Raw genomic sequence first — 17,175 nt, 5'->3', positions numbered from 1 at the left:
ATGAGATTTGGGTTCCTGGGGCTCGGGCACCTGCTACTGGCTGATGCAGAACCGCCCTAACTATAGCCTGTGGTTCCTGTTTTCAGCTGGCATAGTCACCACTGAGTCAATGGCTGCCAGTGCTTATGTGGTTACTGAGAGAGCCGTGTGTGATAAAGGCCACAACACCAGAGAACCCTGGGCTCAGAAGACCAGGAGGAAGCACCAGAAGCTCTGACCTGGGCAGCGTCCTGAGGAGATGCAGCCACTTCTGCTCCTGATGGCCTTTCTTCTGGCCCCCAAGGCGCAGGCAGGTAAGTGACTGACTCCCACCAGAAGCCCAATGGCACATGGCACTGGCACCACCCTGCTCACATGCTACACTCAGACACATCCTGGCCCTGGTCCATCCCCAGGCACTTTCTCAACTCTAGATCCCACCTCCCTCAAAGACCAGCAAGACTAATGCTGAATGAAAATTCAGCAGGAAAAGAAGGGCAGAGGGCTGCTCCTGAGGAGGGCCCATGGGTGCTCTCCCCGTCCCTTGCCATCTGGAAAGTGGGCTCCTTTTCAAAGACATTTGAAAGAAGGTTGGACGCTTGAAATGAGAATTAATTCCACAATAAACCACAGCTTGGCGAAGGGACAGGCTTCCATAATCGAAGCAAGGCCCACTAACATTCTAACTCAATGTCTTAAAATCTATCCTCAATCTTCACCCCCTTGTCCAAGCTTTGTAAAGAAGCTGGGGATCCAGTTGATCCCAGAGTTGGTGGCATCCTGGTCCCCTGAGGCTGGTTTGATCTTAAATTCTCTCTGGTAATTTTTCAGTCCCAATGTTCTGAATAGTACAAACCAGCAATGGCTCTGAATTTGGGAAAAAGAAGAGAGAGAGGCCCAAGGAGCATGGCAGGAAAATTTTTCCAGGATCTACAGACACTAAACTGCTTGTTCCAGACACAAATCCCATTGCCCACGTGCACAGCTGCAACAGGAATGAAGGAAGGATTGCTCTTCTCTTTGTCAGAGGGAGTATCTCAGTTGTGGGTCGGGTCACGTAGCAAGCCAGGAATGTTGCCCAAGAAACCTGCAGGACATCTTCTTGGTTATGGCTGATGACTACAGACATCACTATCTGCCACCCAAGTACTCCCCGCCAGCCCCTGTCTATCCCAGTCTCCCCATCTCCAGCCTCTGGCTCCATGGCACAGCAGGCAGAGTAGAATTTTTCTTGCAGTGAAAATCATCGGGGGTCATGAGGTCAAGCCTCACTCTCGTCCCTACATGGCATTTCTTCGGATCAGGATTTCAGACAGAAAAAGATGTGGGGGTTTCCTTGTGCGTGAGGACTTTGTGCTGACAGCAGCTCACTGCTGGGGCAGGTGAGGAGCGCAGCCCGGGCCCCACCCTTCTGCAGATACTTCACAGGGAACCCTCCTCTCAGGGGCTGCAGACCTAGGGGCACAGAGGGGCACTTCAGAGGACAGGTCAGCTTTGGGGAGAGGGACGGGTCAATGCAAGTGGCCTGTTGAAGACTGGAGGGACTGATCAAAGGGGCTTAGGAAGGAGGCCAAGGTTGTGCCCTGAAGACCAGGGTACAAACGTGAGAAATTCATGGTTTGACTGAGCACCCAAGCTCTGCACCAGGAAATGACACCTAGCCTGAGCTGCCAACAAGCACAGGGCACAGGCATGCTCAGTCCCCCGCCCCATCCCCTAGAATTCCTCTACACTCCAATCCTGCACTGACCCCAGCTGCCCTCTTTCCTTCCTGGCCCCTGGGCTGTATCCGCTGTGCCTCCATGTCCCTGGCTGTCTCTGTGCAGGTCCATCACAGTCATCCTGGGCGCCCACAACATCAGGAAGCGTGAAAGGACCCAGCAGGTCATCCCGGTGAAAACAGCCATCCGCCACCCAAACTATCATCCCAAAGTCAATGACATCATGTTGCTACAGGTAGGGCTCATTGCCCCACTGGCTCTTGCACACCTTAAGCCTGGGGTTTCTCATCTCCTGTGACCTCCTTCCTGTCATCCCTCCCAGTGTGACCCCTTTCCTTGTCCCAGAGCTATGACTGTCCTGGAGTCCTGGGCCCTTGCTCAATGAGAATTCCTGTCCTCTGCCTTCAGCTGCAGAGGAAGGCCACCCTGACTGCCGCTGTGAGCCTCCTCAGGCTGCCCAGGAGAGGAGAGCAGGTGAAGCCAGGAATGGTGTGCAGAGTGGCCGGCTGGGGGCGACTCGATCTGAACACCACCACAGCCACACTGCACGAGGTAGAGCTGGAAATCCAAGAGGACGAGCAGTGTGTCTCTTGCTACAGACGCCGTTACAACAGAGCCACAGAGATCTGTGTGGGGGACCCAGAAAAGAATCAGTCTACTTTTAAGGTGAGATCTCCAGCATTGTCCATGCCCAGTCCTGGGCACAATCAAGCTTGCAGGCAACCTGAGGCAGTGGGAACTAGCCATAGCCCTATGTCCTCTGCCTTTCCACCGTCCAATCTCTGGTCCTGTCTCTCTGGGGAGCAGAGAGGCTGTCCCACAGCCATGGGTGGGAAAGGCTTCCTAGAGGGGAAAAAAAGACCTGCAGAGTCAAATGGAAAACCCCAGATCTAGGGAGGGGACAAGGCCTGCCCTGACCCTGATATCCCATGCAGCTCCTAACAGGGACCACACACTCCTGGGCAGCGAGGAGGAGAGGGCCAGGAGAAGGCCCATCTCAGTGTTTCCTCTCTCTGCCCACAGGGTGACTCTGGGGGCCCCCTCGTGTGTGACAACATGGCCCAGGGCATTGTCGCCTTTGGGAAAAAAAATGGGAAACCTCCTCGTGTTGAAACTAAGATTTCCAGCTTTCTGCCCTGGATAGAAAGAACAATGAGACGTTTCCAACTGCAGAGACGAGACTGAGGCACCCCGGAATTGATCTATTCATCTCCTCTGGGGCACAGTCCAGAACTGCACTGTGCAGAGGGGTTGAGGGGAGGCTGCCAGACACGTAATAAACTTGCATTCTCTAGAGTGGAAGTCACTGAGTCCTCCTGTATTCACCAAAACATGTGTTGGTTACCTGCTGTGTGTGCGGCAACCATCTGTTCACATTTCCCATCTGTTCAACAGTTAGAGCTTCCCCCTTCATGGAACTGCACCTTCCACCTCTAGAATAAAATTCATGCTGCCCCACTACCCAGCTCCTTCCCAATACTCCTCCCAGTGCCAGCTCCCCTGCCAGGCCTAATGTAAGCTCCATCAGGAAAGAGGAGACATTTGCCCCCACAAAAGTGGCCCTCTTCTAGAGGACCCTCTTATCTCATTCACATTGCCCTCCTACTTCAAGCCGCACTTACACCTTACCCCATGCAGCCCCAATGCCAATATGCAGCATAAAAGAATCTGGAAATTAGATGGAGGGTCCTGTAAGAAGCTCTAGGGTAAGGGGCCACTTCTCCACCCAAAAAGCAATTGGTGGGAAGATTATGGAAAGGTATAGCTCACCCCATGCAGCCCTCCCCCCACCAATCAGAGCAGATTGAGAAGGTCAGGAGGCCTTTCATTACTCTCAGGCCCAGCTCGAGTGCCTGCCACAGCCCTGTCTTGAGCCCAGAGCCCAGTGCAGCCCCTGGTGTCCTGGCAGCCCATCCACCTGCAGCCAACACTGACTTTGAGGGTGCTCTTTCATCTCGGTCTCAGCCAGCCTCTCTCCACCTCCCATTGTTAGTGCGTGTGTCTGTCTGTCGGTCTCTCAGTATCGAAAGGAAACCCAAATCTTTATTATATAACTAGATTAAGACCAGGAATCTCATGTTAAAACATACAACTTCAGAAGGGCAGGCTAAAAAGAAGTACTTTGCTAAACATCTGCCATCGATAGGTGTGCTTCAGCTTTGGGAAAATGTCTTTTGGGTATAAAAAAAAAGTATTACATATTCATCACAGAAAAGTAGAACATGTAGATAAGAAAATGAAAATTATCAAGACCTCCACCACGCAGAAATCATCATCACTGATCCTTCAGCAAGTTCCTCTATGTGCTCATTCGGTGCTGCTCCTTGCACAGAACTGGGTTTGGGCTGTTGAGAACTCCTAGTGCCTCCCTTTCCATTGCTCTTCCTTCTGTGGTCACACTGGTGAGAGTGTTGGGATAATGTGTTTGCAAATGTATGTAACTGCTAGTCCAGGGACATCAGAGACAGGGTTCTCTGGACACTGGAGCCAATGAACAAAAGTCCAGGACTTCTGTTCAAAACTGTGCAGTAATAAAAGCCCCTTATTTCATACAATATTTACATTTACAAAGGAGATGCTAAATATTCCTAATATAAAAGTTTGGAGTGGTGGTAAAAGAGAAAAGGGAACTACCGTTTGGGATATTTAGGTGTGTGCAGGCCACCTGGTCCTCAGACGAGTCCACCATCTACCTCACACCACCGAGCAAACCCCTCCCCATAGCCCTTCCCTTCTCACACCCCAGCCACAGATTCTCAGTGGACTTCAGCCGATGTCAGCTTCTCAAGGGCAGGAACCACGTCTCTCATATGCCTGGACCTGGCCTGTTAAATGATTATTCATGATTTCATCAGCATGGAAAAGAGCCAGGAGCCCAGACATGGAAACAGGCTTGGTCTAGTCACTTCTGAGGGACTTCTGAGGTTCCAGCCCCCTGCTGGCTACAGCCAAGGCCCTCACATTCTTACTCCTTCTTGCACCTTGTGGCTTAGCAGTGGGAGTGCAAATGTGGTGGCAGTGCCATTGTCACCAAACCACACCTGAGAACTTCCACAAACACCTGGTGTGATGACACCCAGCAAAACTAGAGGGGTGCGGTCCAGGAGGTGCGGGAAGTCACTGAGCCACACTCCCCTGCTCCCCTCAGGGGTTTGTGTCTAGAGACACAAGAAACACCAGCAGCTCTGACCTGGGCAGGCCTTTGGGGAAGATGCAGCCACTCCTGTTCTTGTTTGTCTTTCTTCTGGTCCCCTCCTGCCTCCTAGGTAGGACTGGTAAGTGATCATCCCCATTCCAGAGGCCTGAACCCCCACCCCCACCCCCAACAAATCCCCTGTCCTTATGTCCCTTCTGCCCAGCACAGGCAGGGACTTTTCCTCCATTTGCACCCAGGAACTTCCTGAATGCCTGGTCCCATCCCACAGACTAACAAGTCTGATGCTGGATAGACACTCAACAAGGATGGCCATGAGGAAGGTGTGCACTAAAAGGTCTAGCAGTTGTTAGCCGCTCTCTTATCACCTAGAAAATGAGTTTTCCAGAGAAAGGCATTTGGCAAAAGATGTGAAGCTACAAAAGACAAGTTTTCCTTTTTTTGTTTTTGTTTTGTTTTGAGGATTCTTTTTTGTTAATCCTCACCTGAGGATATTTTTCCATTGATTTTTTTAGAAAGAGTGGAAGGGAGAGGGAGAAGCAGAGAGAGAAAAACATTGATGTGAAAGAGACACATCGATTGGTTGTCTCCTGCATGTGCCTGACCAGGGCCAGGGATGGAGCCTGCAACCAAGATAAGTGCACTTGACCGGAATTAAATCCGGGACCCTTCAGACCACGGGCTGACGCTCTATCTATCCACTGAGCCAAACTGGCTAGGGCAGTGGTCAGCAAACCACGGCTCGTGAGCCACATGCGGCTCTTTGGCCCCTTGAGTGTGGCTCTTCCACAAAATACCACAAGCAGGCGCACATGTACAGTGCAATTGAAACTTCATGGCCCATACGCAGAAGTCAGTTTTCGGCCTGGGCGAGTATATTTTGAAGAAGTGGCATTAGAACAACTCCATGAGCTCATGGGTAGACTGTTAGAAACAGCACAAATCAGGTGTCAACACAGGCTCACAGCATCAGGGAAACTGCATCCTGTTCCACCCCTTGGGGCTCCACCATCTGCAAGATAGGCCTTGTGTCTGAGGAGGACTTGGAGAGAAGCACTGTACCCCCATTCTTAGAGTGGGGGAGGGCGGTTCTGAGGCCTGAAGTTCAGAGAAAGTTCCTGGGCTAAACGAGGATCTAAGAGACCTTCCCTCCATTGTCTTTAGGGTACCTAGACCACCCACTTCAATCATCTCCTTCCTAAGCCTTCCCTCCTGACCACAGACACTGCCAGTCACCTACCTTCAAGCCTTAACCTTCAGGGGAGATCATTGGGGGACATGAAGCCAAGCCCCACTCCCATTCCTACATGGCCTTCATTCACATTCAAGATGAGAAGGAGACCAGATGTGGTGTATCCTTGTGTGAGTGAACTTGGTCCTGACAGCTGGTCACTCCTGAGACCACTACAGGGACCCTATCCTTTCCTCACAGGCTGCAGCCCAGGGCATCCCCCCAGGCTCCTGGTAACTCAAGCCAATGAGAGCTCATCAGAGAAGCCCTCTGAGATCATGACTGGGACAATGAGAGGCTGGGAAATAGACAGGTAAGATTTGAGCTCAGAGGTGACAGCAAAGTGTCATAGTTAAGAAGAGAGGGAGGGACCACACTGGGCAAATAAAGCAACGGTGAACCAGGGATGCATGCATTCAGGTCAAAATGCAAACTCAAGCAATTTTGTGATATTTCCTAAGTGCATGAGAGTGAGCTCCCAGCTCCCTAACCTCAGTGTCGTTGAGAAGCTGAGATGCTCAGCCACTGTCTTCCTGCGGCCTCCATTTCCCCCAGCCGCAGCCCTCCCTCAGCTGTCACCTGCCTTCATGACTCTGGGGCTATATCTCCTATGACTCCCTCCTGCCCCGCTCACAACTCTGCTCTCTGTGCAGGTCAATCAGTGTCTCCCTAGGGGCCCACACCATCAAGGAGCAGGGGAAGACCCAGCAGGTCATCCTGGTGAAAAGAGCCATCCTCCACCCTCACTATAATCCTAAGAACTTCTCCAATGACATCATGTTACTAAAGGGGACAAAAACTCCTGCTGCTCTTACTCTTATGAGTCCATATTGTTTCCCCTCAACTAAATGAAGCACTTCCCTTCCTTCCTTTCCATCCTGGCCACCAAACCAGTCCCAGTGATTCAGGTATCCCTCGGTGTCCCGGCCCAGAGCCCACTGTCTGTGAAGCCCTTCAGCCTGCTCAGGGGAGAGGATGGGTGAGGCCAGGACAGAAGGGCACTGTGGCCAGCTGAGCGTCCATAGAAATGGCATTCTACCAACCACTCTGCAGAAGGTGGAAGTGACCATACACAGTGATGGGCAATGAATGTCATGCTTCCCCAGATACTACAGCAGGGTCACCAGATTTGGGAAGGACATCCAGAGAAGAGAAAGACTGGCTTCGGTATCAGGTTTCCAGGATTTACCTTGACAGGTCCCAGGAGATGGAACTTAAGGAGTAGCCATCTCTTCACGCCTCATCCTGAGAGTTTGGACAGCCCGGTCTTTGGTGTTTTCCCCTGAGTGGATCAGGGGTGGAGGTGAGGAAGGCTCAGTCACCCCACAGCAGTGTTATCCCCAGAGTGTCCCTTGGTATTGGAGAGAAAATCTTGGCATGGGTCAAGCTGGAAAGAACAGTCAAAGTCAAGTTGGAGCCCCAGGACCAAAGGAGGCAACAAGGCCTGCCCTGGCCCAGATCCCCCCACAGCCCCAAACACAGACCACCCGCCCCTGCACGGCTGGAGGTCAGGACCCCAAGGAGTCCAGAGGGAGACTCTTTCGGCTCACAGGGAGACTCCGGAGTCCCCTCACGTGTAACAACAGGCCCAGGGTATTTTCTCCTGTGGAGAAAAGAAACCTCCAGGAGTCTTCATGAACATCTCAGACTTCCTCCCCTGGATACAGAGAACAATGAAGAGCCTCTAACAGCAGTGAGACTGGCCTTCCTCTTGGCTTGACCATCCGTCTGGGGGCAGAGGCAAGAATCCCATGGGGCGGGCAGTGTGGAGTACAGGGCCATAATAAACACATCTCTAGAGCCAATACCACAGAAGTCTTACTCAGTGAACCCCTTTCAATAGGCAACACACTGCTCCACGCGCCCTCTGCTGGCAATTCTGGGCTTGCTTCCTCCTTTCTCCCCACAGCCTCCATCCTCCCTAAACCCCACGCAGTATAGTTTCTCATCCACTTTGCAAGCACACCTCTCTGGTGCTTAACCCTCTGGAAGGCTTGATTCTAAGCTCCATTGTTTAAAAAAAAAAAAAAAAAGTTCTCTCCCAAGAAATGGTCCTCTTTGGGCCTCAGAAATTTCTTAATCTTCTTTAAGCCAAATACTATCTTTAACACACACACACACACACACACACACACACACACACACCAACAAGTTGGCTGAAGGAGAATAACTCCAGGACCTAGAGGCCAGAAGGCCATGCCATGGGCACTGTTTCCTGTTTCCGGGGCCTCTCTCTCCAGTGGGAGCAGGATTCTCAGGAGGCTCAGATGCTCCTATGATTGCCCTCAGCCTACTCAGGTCCCATTTCCCTGCCCGGCCCTGGGACAGCACTGAGCTCATTCAGCCTCCTTCCTCCCTGGCTGACCTTCCCAGCCCTGTTTTCCATCTGAGTGCCCGGACACCAGATTCTTCCCCCACCACCACCCCCCACCCAGACCACCTATTTTGAGCCAGCCTCTCTCACACCTACCTAACACAGTTCTGAATATCCAGCGTGAATTCTCCTCTATTGCTTCCTCACCAGACCTGAACTGCCAGCCCACCTGATACCTATCAGAAGAGCCAGAATCTACTTCCCACCTGGGCAGGACCAGCTCAGTGCCTTCCAGCCCAGCATCCCCCAAGAGCTCAGCCCTTTCAGCCTGGCCTGGCCACAGGTCCTGCTTCCCCCTGCTGGCAACCTGGGTTATGGCACCTTTGTGAGCCAGAGAAGCTGCAGGGTTGCCAAGGACCACTTTGCCATCCAATAATAGATCAAATGTCCTTCTATCTTTGTGGCAGGAACAAACAGGCTCTGTCCCTGCCATTGGGACACTTGCCATGATGAGAAATTTCCTTTAAATTTTCCTGGTTCCTCTCCTCCACCAGGCAGATAGGTTTAGCAGAGATAGGTCTGTACTTGAAATCCACAGGAAATTTTGTCTTGAAAATAATTAAACTCGCAGTGTTTTTTCTTTATTGCACATACTATTTCACATGCCTGGTTGTGTTTGATTCCAGAATGACAGTGTGAAATGGACACCTACGTGTCCTGAGTTTTCCAATCTACTCAGTGGAGTCCATGTCAGGCGCTGAGGGAGGAGGCAGCCAGGCAGCCTTATCTTTACTTACACAACATGTAGAGGGCATTAGACTTAGCCCGCAAACCCACAAAATGCCACATTTCAAGTGCAAGGCAGTTCATTGTGACCCAGATGACCCTATTTCAGAGTCCTGTATCCTCCAAACAGCACCACCGATGGCTGGTGTGGCAGAACACAACAAATTCACAACAGCTGCACAAACAAGGAGTCAAGTGGGACCCACACTGAAAGGAAAAACAACTTCCTTAAAAAGAATAGCAAAAGAACCACAAGGATATGAGGAACAAAACCCAGCACATTTAAGTGTAAGCTGGAAAGCAAATAAAAGCTCATTTTTTACACTAGACCATCCCTACATCCATGTGCCATGTGTTCCCTGGGGCTCCCATCCCTGGCAGAAGCACAGGTGAGAGAAGAGCTGAGTGCACCTGTGAGATGAGCAGGTGAAGGGTAGATGGTGCAGGAGCTAAGGGGCCTCTTCAGTCAAACATGACCCCCAGGAGGAACCATCACACAAAAGAAATGGAGCCCCCAGACAGTCAGCCATGAGGAGCTCCCTGGGGCCCCAGGTGTAAGGCAGAGCCAGCAGCAGAGAGTCCATGGGTATCCAACCCCAAGGGCAAGGTGTGTGCCTTGAAGGACAGCACCTGGTGGGTCTGCTTTCCCCTGACACCTGATGAGAGTACTTGACACAGGATGATGTACATTAGGAAGAAACACTATTATAATGACTGAGCATCATGAGAACAGGGCTGCTCTTGACAGTACATGTTTCCTTAAAATGATTTCTAAGTATGTTTCAATTTATTCCTCCCAGTTTGATGTAATGATTTTTATTTCTAGAACCCTTATTCTATGGAAGATCTAAAGTGTGTGTGTGTGTGTGTGTGTGTGTGTGTGTGCACGCGTGCATATGGAGGGAGTTATTCATAAAGGTACTTACCACATGATCTCTATATATATATATAAAAGCCTAAGCAACCAAACAACCAGAACAACCAGAACCACCGGAATGACCGGTCACTGTGATGCGCACTGACTCCCAGGGGGCAGACGCTTAATGCAGGAGCTGCCCCCTGGTGGTCACTGCGCTCCCATAGCAGGAGTGCCACTCAGCTGACAGACCCATCCCAGCAGTCCACAGGCCTGGTGGCAGCCATTCCCTCAGTAATCCTGCAGGTCCAATCTCCGGAAAACAGGCCAGGCACCTATGGACCAGCGCCACCAGCACGATCCCAACAGCAGTGCCACCAGCCTCCTGGAAGTCGGCCTCGGACACCATGGCCACTTCCCCTCCTTAGATGCTCTGCAAGGAAGAAAGGATATAAAAGCGGCTGCCAGGTGGCTCCCAACAACCCGCGCAAATGTCAGCAGGATGGATCCAGATCCCAAGCCTGCAAGGGCATCCCACCACCTGCCCAGAGGGCCGATCGTGTCCCAGCCTCCCCACCCATCTCAGGACCCCACCCATGCATGAATTTCATGCACCAGGCCTCTAGTTATTTAATAATAGACTCCAAATTGGAATCAATATAGGGAACTGGTAAAATATGGCACATCATATTATGTATGTACTAGAGGCCTGGTGCATGAAAATGCATGCACTGGAGGGGGGGGTCCCTCAGCCCGGCCTGCCCCCTCTCACAGTCCTGGAGCCCTCAGGGGTGGGAGGTAACCCGGCCATCAGGGGAAGGCAACGCCCCATCACACTTCTGCTGCTGCCACTGCCAGCAGCGCAAGCCTCAGCCAGCCCTGGTTACCTGAGTCTTGGGCTGGCCCTGGGCAGCTGGGCAGCTGCCATCAAGGCTTGCTTGCACCTCAGGCGTCAGCTGGGCAGTGGCCATCCAAGGCTTGCCTGTGCCTCGGGCTGGCCCTGGGCAGCTGGGGAGCTGAGGGGATTGGGGGACTCCAGAGGCAGGCGCCCAGAGCGTCTGAGGGGACTGGGTGCTGCCATCTTGTGGCTGTGGGTGCTGCCATCTTTGAGGGCGGGGCAGTCAATTAGCATATTCTCTCCTTCTTGGCTATGGGCACCACCACCTTTGAGGGTGGGGCAGTTAATTAGCATATTCCCTCTTTATTAGATAGGATTATGCAAGCCATTCACAGCTGTATATCCACTGCTCTAGAGAACTAGGCTAAGGAAATTTTAAAAAGAAATAAAACTAGGCTAAGAATATTAACTAAAGAAAAACTAAATAAACATTGGAAAAGTCAAAGCATACCAACTAATCAAAGCAAATTAAAATAGTAATAATTTTTTACTTTTCTAATTAGGAAGAATTTACAAAAGTAATTACACTCAAATTCAGTTGGACATTGAGAAAATGGCATTTTCATACCTTGTACATTAATCTCCTTTTTTAAAAAAGTATAAAAGGAGTCTTTTACCTAACTATCAACCACACCAAGAAATTTGGACAAGATTATTTCTTATAGATTTGTTTAAAAATCGAATCTTAGAAACAATGCCAATGTCTAGCACTAATTTGGGGATTCGCTTAAAAAGTTACATATGAACCCAGCTGGTGTTGCTCAGTGGTTGAGTGTCAACCCATGAACCAGGAGGCCACAGTTCGATTCCCAGTCAGGGCACATGCCCAGGTTGCTGGCTCGATCCCCAGTAGGGGGTGTGCAGGAGGCAGCCAATGGATGATTCCCTTTCATCATTGATGTTTCTTTCTCTCTATCCCTCTCCCTTCCTCTCTCTAAAAATCAATAAAAACCTTTTTTAAATTACATATGACCAAACACTATGGAAACTATAAAGTTATGACATAAATTACATTTTGTCATAGGGAAGAATGTTCACCAGGTATATTTAAGGCAAAAGCAGGTTAGACATCAGTATACAGTCATATGTCACTCAACGATGGGGATACATTCTGAGATTTTGTGATCATAGATGCACTTACACAAACCTTGCCCACCACACACCTCACAAAACACAAGACTGAATAAAGCACCAGAAAAAACATGCAGTCAAGAGTCGTGGTACATGTGAGATGTATAAGGCTGCGGGCCTAACATGCATACAGTTTTATAGCAAACTTTTTTTAAAGGTAGAAAGAGCACACTCAAAAAATATGACTATCCAGAGCTTCCAAAATGTCCTTCAAAGAATGATATTAAGGCAGCTCTGAGGATGCCCAGGATCCCTCAGAAGTACACGGTCTCCCACTGAGCCAAGGGCAGCTACATGGTGGTTGACTAGAGCAGCATCAAAGGGGAAGTGACCCAGCATCAACTGGCAACTGCTTTCCCAGAAGAGCTGCATTGTTGGTGGCATGTGAGCCCCAGGGAGGAGGTGGGAAACGGCCTATGTTAATGTCCCAACATCCCAGAGGAGAAAAAAATTGTAACTGACAGAAATGTAATGAATTAGTCCAAAATAGGTGTAACCAGCTATGGGTGTTGTGAAGCATATCACAGTCTTACTAGTACAAATATTACAACTTTATTAAAATAAAAACAGAAACATTAAAAACTTGCTTGCCCCATCTACTCTCATACTGCTCCTCCATCCAATATTTTCTCTATCTCCATTCTTTGAAAAATGGACTTTTAAAAATATATATATATATATTGCAAAATATACAGATATGAAAGTGCAAAAAACATAAAGGTACAGTTTAAAGAATAATTATAAGGCAATCACTACAATTAATGTCAAATAGACCATGTAACATTCCAGAAATTGCCCATATGTCTCCCCCTGGTCAAAATGCCCTCTCTGCTCTCCAACCCGACTTAACCCACTGTATTATTCTGCAATACTCAGCTGGGTCTTATTCTTAGTGTTGAATGAGTAGCTTCAGTTCTTTGGATTTATGTATTATAGGGAGCACAGCAAGGATGTACCTTCTAAATCATTCTCATCCCTGGATAGAGAATGGGGATTTGGATGATGGGTCTCATATCCTGGATGAAATAGGATCTTATAAGTTTCAAGCCAGGTTCTGACAGCTCTCAACAGAATCCACCCATCAGGCCTTGCCTGCATGCAGAGAACCCTCTGAGACACAAAGGTTCTTATCTTGAGGAGGAAGTAGCAAACAGAAGACCTCAACTATCCTAACTTTTACTGAGAGTTCCTTCAGGCTCAAGTGACCTAAGAAAGTTGCCATCAGTGGCACAGCCTTGTTCTTCCATTTTCCTTCTCTGCCAGCACCCTCCACCCACCCAGCAGAGAGAGCTACTCAATCTGCCCTGACAGCTTCTAGAAAGAGGTGGGAGCAGCTAGGGTTTCAGCAGGTGGCCAGGGCTCAAAGGGTGAGTTCAGGCAGGCTTCCATCCCAGAGGGATAGGAAATGAGGTAGTAGGCAGTAGCAGCTTCTGTGCCTTCTTGGGATATTATTGAATTAGATGGGTTTAGGGTCCTGGGACACCATGCCCAAAGCTTCTCTCCTTGTGCCCTGGTTCCCATTTCTGCTGAACATGACTCAGCAGCTGTGGGAGATCCAGTGTTGCCTTCGCCCAGGTCACTGGCGGTTTGTAGACGAACCTCCTGGCCAGCCAAGGGTGATGAAACCTATTACACCAACAGAAAAATGGGAATGAGAACCCTCAAGTCCCCACCCTACCCTTCCTTCCTCTCTTGGGGATTAAAAGCCTGGCAGGAGGAAGCACCAGCAGCAACTGACTGGTCAGCCTTCCTGGGAAGATGCAGCAACTCCTGATCCTGGTGGCCTTTCTCCTACCCACAGGGGCTGGGGCAGGTGAGTGACCGTGCAAACCCACAGAGGCCCAATCCCATGCCATAGACTCTGGGCCCACACTGGCCTAGGCACTTCCTCACTGTGTGTCACTGGGCACAGTATCTGCATTCACAGTTCCCAGGTATTTCATCTATAAATGGAAATAACAGCAATGCCACCTCATGGAGTTGCTAAGACAGTTACATTAGTTAGTGTACATGGAACTCTTGGAATTGCCCTGGCATGTAGAATGTGCTCTGTAACTCTGCTCTGTGAATTTTTCTGCAGCCCATATGCCAAAGCCAAGGAGACAAGGATACGCAATAACAGTTCCCTCAGCTCATATCTAGATTCTAAAAAGCAGTCCGTGCTGCTCATGAGCTGGTCATGAGCTGGACTTATAAGGATCAAGAAGAAAAAATACCAGGGAACCTCAGGGAGAAGCCACTCCAGAGGGCTCTGGTTGCAGACAGCAAGCTCTCCCCCACCTGAGAGGCTGAACTGGCCTTGCCTGGAGCAAGGGTTGTTCTTATTTTGGAAAGGAGGGGAGCTAAGTTCTGGGATGGGGACCCAGCAATGTTTCCTGTAAAACCCTGAAGCCTCTCCCATAATGTGGTACCCTGCGAAGCCCAATTCTCAATATCTAATCCTAATCTTCCTTTCCCTGCATCATCTCTGTAGCCTCCTCAAATCAAGCCTTTCTGAAATCACCATGCTAGTGCCCTCACCCCTGGTTCAGCGAGCACAGAGATAAGTGCTGAATACTTCCTTCCAGGGGAGATCATCGGAGGCCAAGAGGCCCGGCCCCATTCCCACCCCTACATGGCATACCTCCTGATACAATCTCCAGGGAGACAGAGCACTTGTGGGGGGTTCCTGGTGCGAGAAGACTTTGTGATGACAGCAGCTCACTGCTGGGGAAGGTGAGCAATTAAGGAGCTCTCCGGCGGCCATTAGGCAGGCCCAGGAATTAGTGTTCATGAGAACACATGGCTGAAAGCAAGGTTCTAGCAATGGAGGCGGGGGATGGGGGGACGGTGAAAAGAGGTTGGGGAAGTCCTGGGGGACAGGTAACAGGCTAGTGTAAATTCTGGAGGAGAAAATGACACAAAAAGCATGCATTAAAACTCAAAATATGACTTCAAGCTATTTATTAATTTATCCTATTTATCAATTTATCCTTGAAGTCACTGTGTCCCCTGCCACCCCCAGTTTAAGGCTTTGGAAAAGCAGAGGACACAGAGATCTCAACCCCAGAGACTTCCTGTCCCCTCACTTCCTTCAGCTGCAGTTTTGCTGCCCTGGGCTCTCACCTGCCCCGCACAGCTGGTGGACTTTAGCACATGCAGCTCATACCTACCCCTAAGCCACCATTTCTTTGCAGAACTATAAATGTCATCCTGGGGGCCCACAACATCAGGAAACAGGAAAGGACCCAACAGCGCATGACTGTGCTCAGAGCCATCCGCCACCCTGGATATAGTGAGCAGAGACTCCTGAATGACATCATGTTACTGCAGGTACCACCTGCCTGACCCTCTGGTCCTCCACCTGAGCTGGCTCCATCCCAGCATGGGGGCTTCAGGGAGGAGGAAGCAGGGGCAGAGTCCCAGGGGTGGTGGGTGAGGGCTGCATAGACATTCCCTGAATGCCTGCACTCTTCCCGCCAGCTGCAAAATAGAGCCAGACGGAATCAATTTGTGAGGCCAGTGGCTCTGCCTCAGTCCCAGATCAGACTGAATCCTGGGTCCTTGTGCACTGTGGCTGGCTGGGGCCTGGTCAGCCAGCACAGGAGAACAGACACACTTCAGGATGTGCAGCTGAGAGTGCAGAGGGATGAGGAGTGCAGCCGTCGCTTTGATACCTTCAACGGCCAAACACAAATTTGTGTAGGCAACCGGAGGGAGAGGAAGTCTGCCTTCCTGGTAAGGCCACTGGCATCTGCAACACTACCTGAGACAGGGCGGCTGGGCAGAACAGGGCCGTGGGAACAGACTACATCCCCACAGCCTGTCTGGGGGCCAGACCAGAGTAAAGTGGGGGGGTGGGGAGTGGTTTCTCATCAACCCAGTCTCTGAGGGAAGGGGAGGAGCACGCACACACAATGGATACACGTGCAGCATTTTCATGGGAAAGGGCAAGGTACCTTAACTTGGGTTGAGCTAGAGACAGTCACCACAGCCAGGGTTGAAGCCTAACCAATGAGAGACCCAGAAGCTTGAGTTCTGCACCTGCACCAGCCCCCTCCTCTGAGGGCCAGACCTTAGGGCCCCAAGCATGGGAGGTATGAAGTGCGGGAGCCTGGCTTAGTGTCCCTCCCTCTCATCACCCACAGGGGGACTCCGGAGGCCCCATGGTGTGCAACAATGTGGCCCAGGGCATTGTCTCCTATGGAAGTAATAATGGGACTCCTCCAGGAGTCTTCACCAGGGTTTCCAGCTTCCTGTCCTGGGTAAATAGAACAATGAGACGCTTCACACAGCAGGGAAATCAAACTAAGACCCCCTGTGACTGACTTTCTTCTCTGGGACAGCCAGGGTTGGCATAACTTAATAAATGACCATATCTAGAGTCAAAAATAACTGACTTTGCATCATTCTGTACAAAACAAATGTATCCAGGACTGGGTCTGAGCTCCTTCAGGAAAATGGGGTCTTTTCCTCAGGGCAAATGAACCTCCCACAATCCATCCTGGTGGACAGGATGAGCTACTTCCCAGCCACCCATTCCCCATCTCTCCTCCCCACACAGCTTTGGGGAACGTGTTCAAATGGGACAGAGAGGCCTGGACATTTCCTCCTCTGCCTTTTCTACAAAACTCACTGTCCTGAGAAGAATGGTGGGTGCAGTGGAAATATAAGGGCATTGGTGATGGTTGCAAAACAATGGGAATGTATTTAATGCCACTGAACTGTACACCTAAAAAAATGGTTAATAGGTAAATTTTTATGTTATGTATACTTTAACACAATTCAAAACGTAAATTGCGATACAAAAGGGACAAATCTCTAATGAAAGTAGACTTGTTTGGAAAAAGTGGCAGCAACCTCCTCTGCCACGACCAGCAATGTTGGAGCTACTTTTCCCTTCTGAGTTCTCGGGTTTCTGAGTCAAGAAGAAGAGGCACCACATCTAGCTAACATCACAGACCCCAGAAGTAGCTCCATCCCAGCATTTTCCTCCTGTGAGCATGACACTAAAAGCAATAACAAATTATAAACTCATTAATAACAACCTCACAAAAGTAGCCAAGCTTCTGTCCCAGCACATGGCTAAGCTGAGGCACAGATGCCTTCTGCCCTTGGTCAGAGAA

At 50.2% G+C, this 17,175-nt stretch overlaps 1 protein-coding gene across 1 annotated transcript; it reads left to right on the top strand.

Moving 5' to 3' along the window:
* Nucleotides 1-238: 238 nt before the first annotated feature.
* LOC308238850 (cathepsin G-like) lies at nt 239-16,433 on the top strand (the record flags this gene model as incomplete). The annotated part of the gene is made up of 9 exons (XM_080651248.1): nt 239-293; nt 1,217-1,361; nt 1,806-1,935; nt 2,109-2,366; nt 13,829-13,883; nt 14,638-14,785; nt 15,247-15,382; nt 15,533-15,787; nt 16,198-16,433. 9 exons carry the CDS (start codon nt 239-241, stop codon nt 16,375-16,377), a joined length of 1,362 nt encoding a protein of 453 aa, XP_080507374.1. The 3' UTR covers nt 16,378-16,433.
* Between the last annotated feature and the right edge of the window lie 742 nt (nt 16,434-17,175).

The sequence above is a fragment of the Plecotus auritus genome, assembly GCF_963455305.1.
Source record: "Plecotus auritus genome assembly, chromosome: 1".
In the NCBI taxonomy this organism is placed as follows: Eukaryota; Metazoa; Chordata; class Mammalia; order Chiroptera; family Vespertilionidae; genus Plecotus; species Plecotus auritus.
The sequence above is the reverse complement of the archived record's forward strand: the minus strand, read 5'-3'. Positions and strand labels throughout refer to the sequence as shown.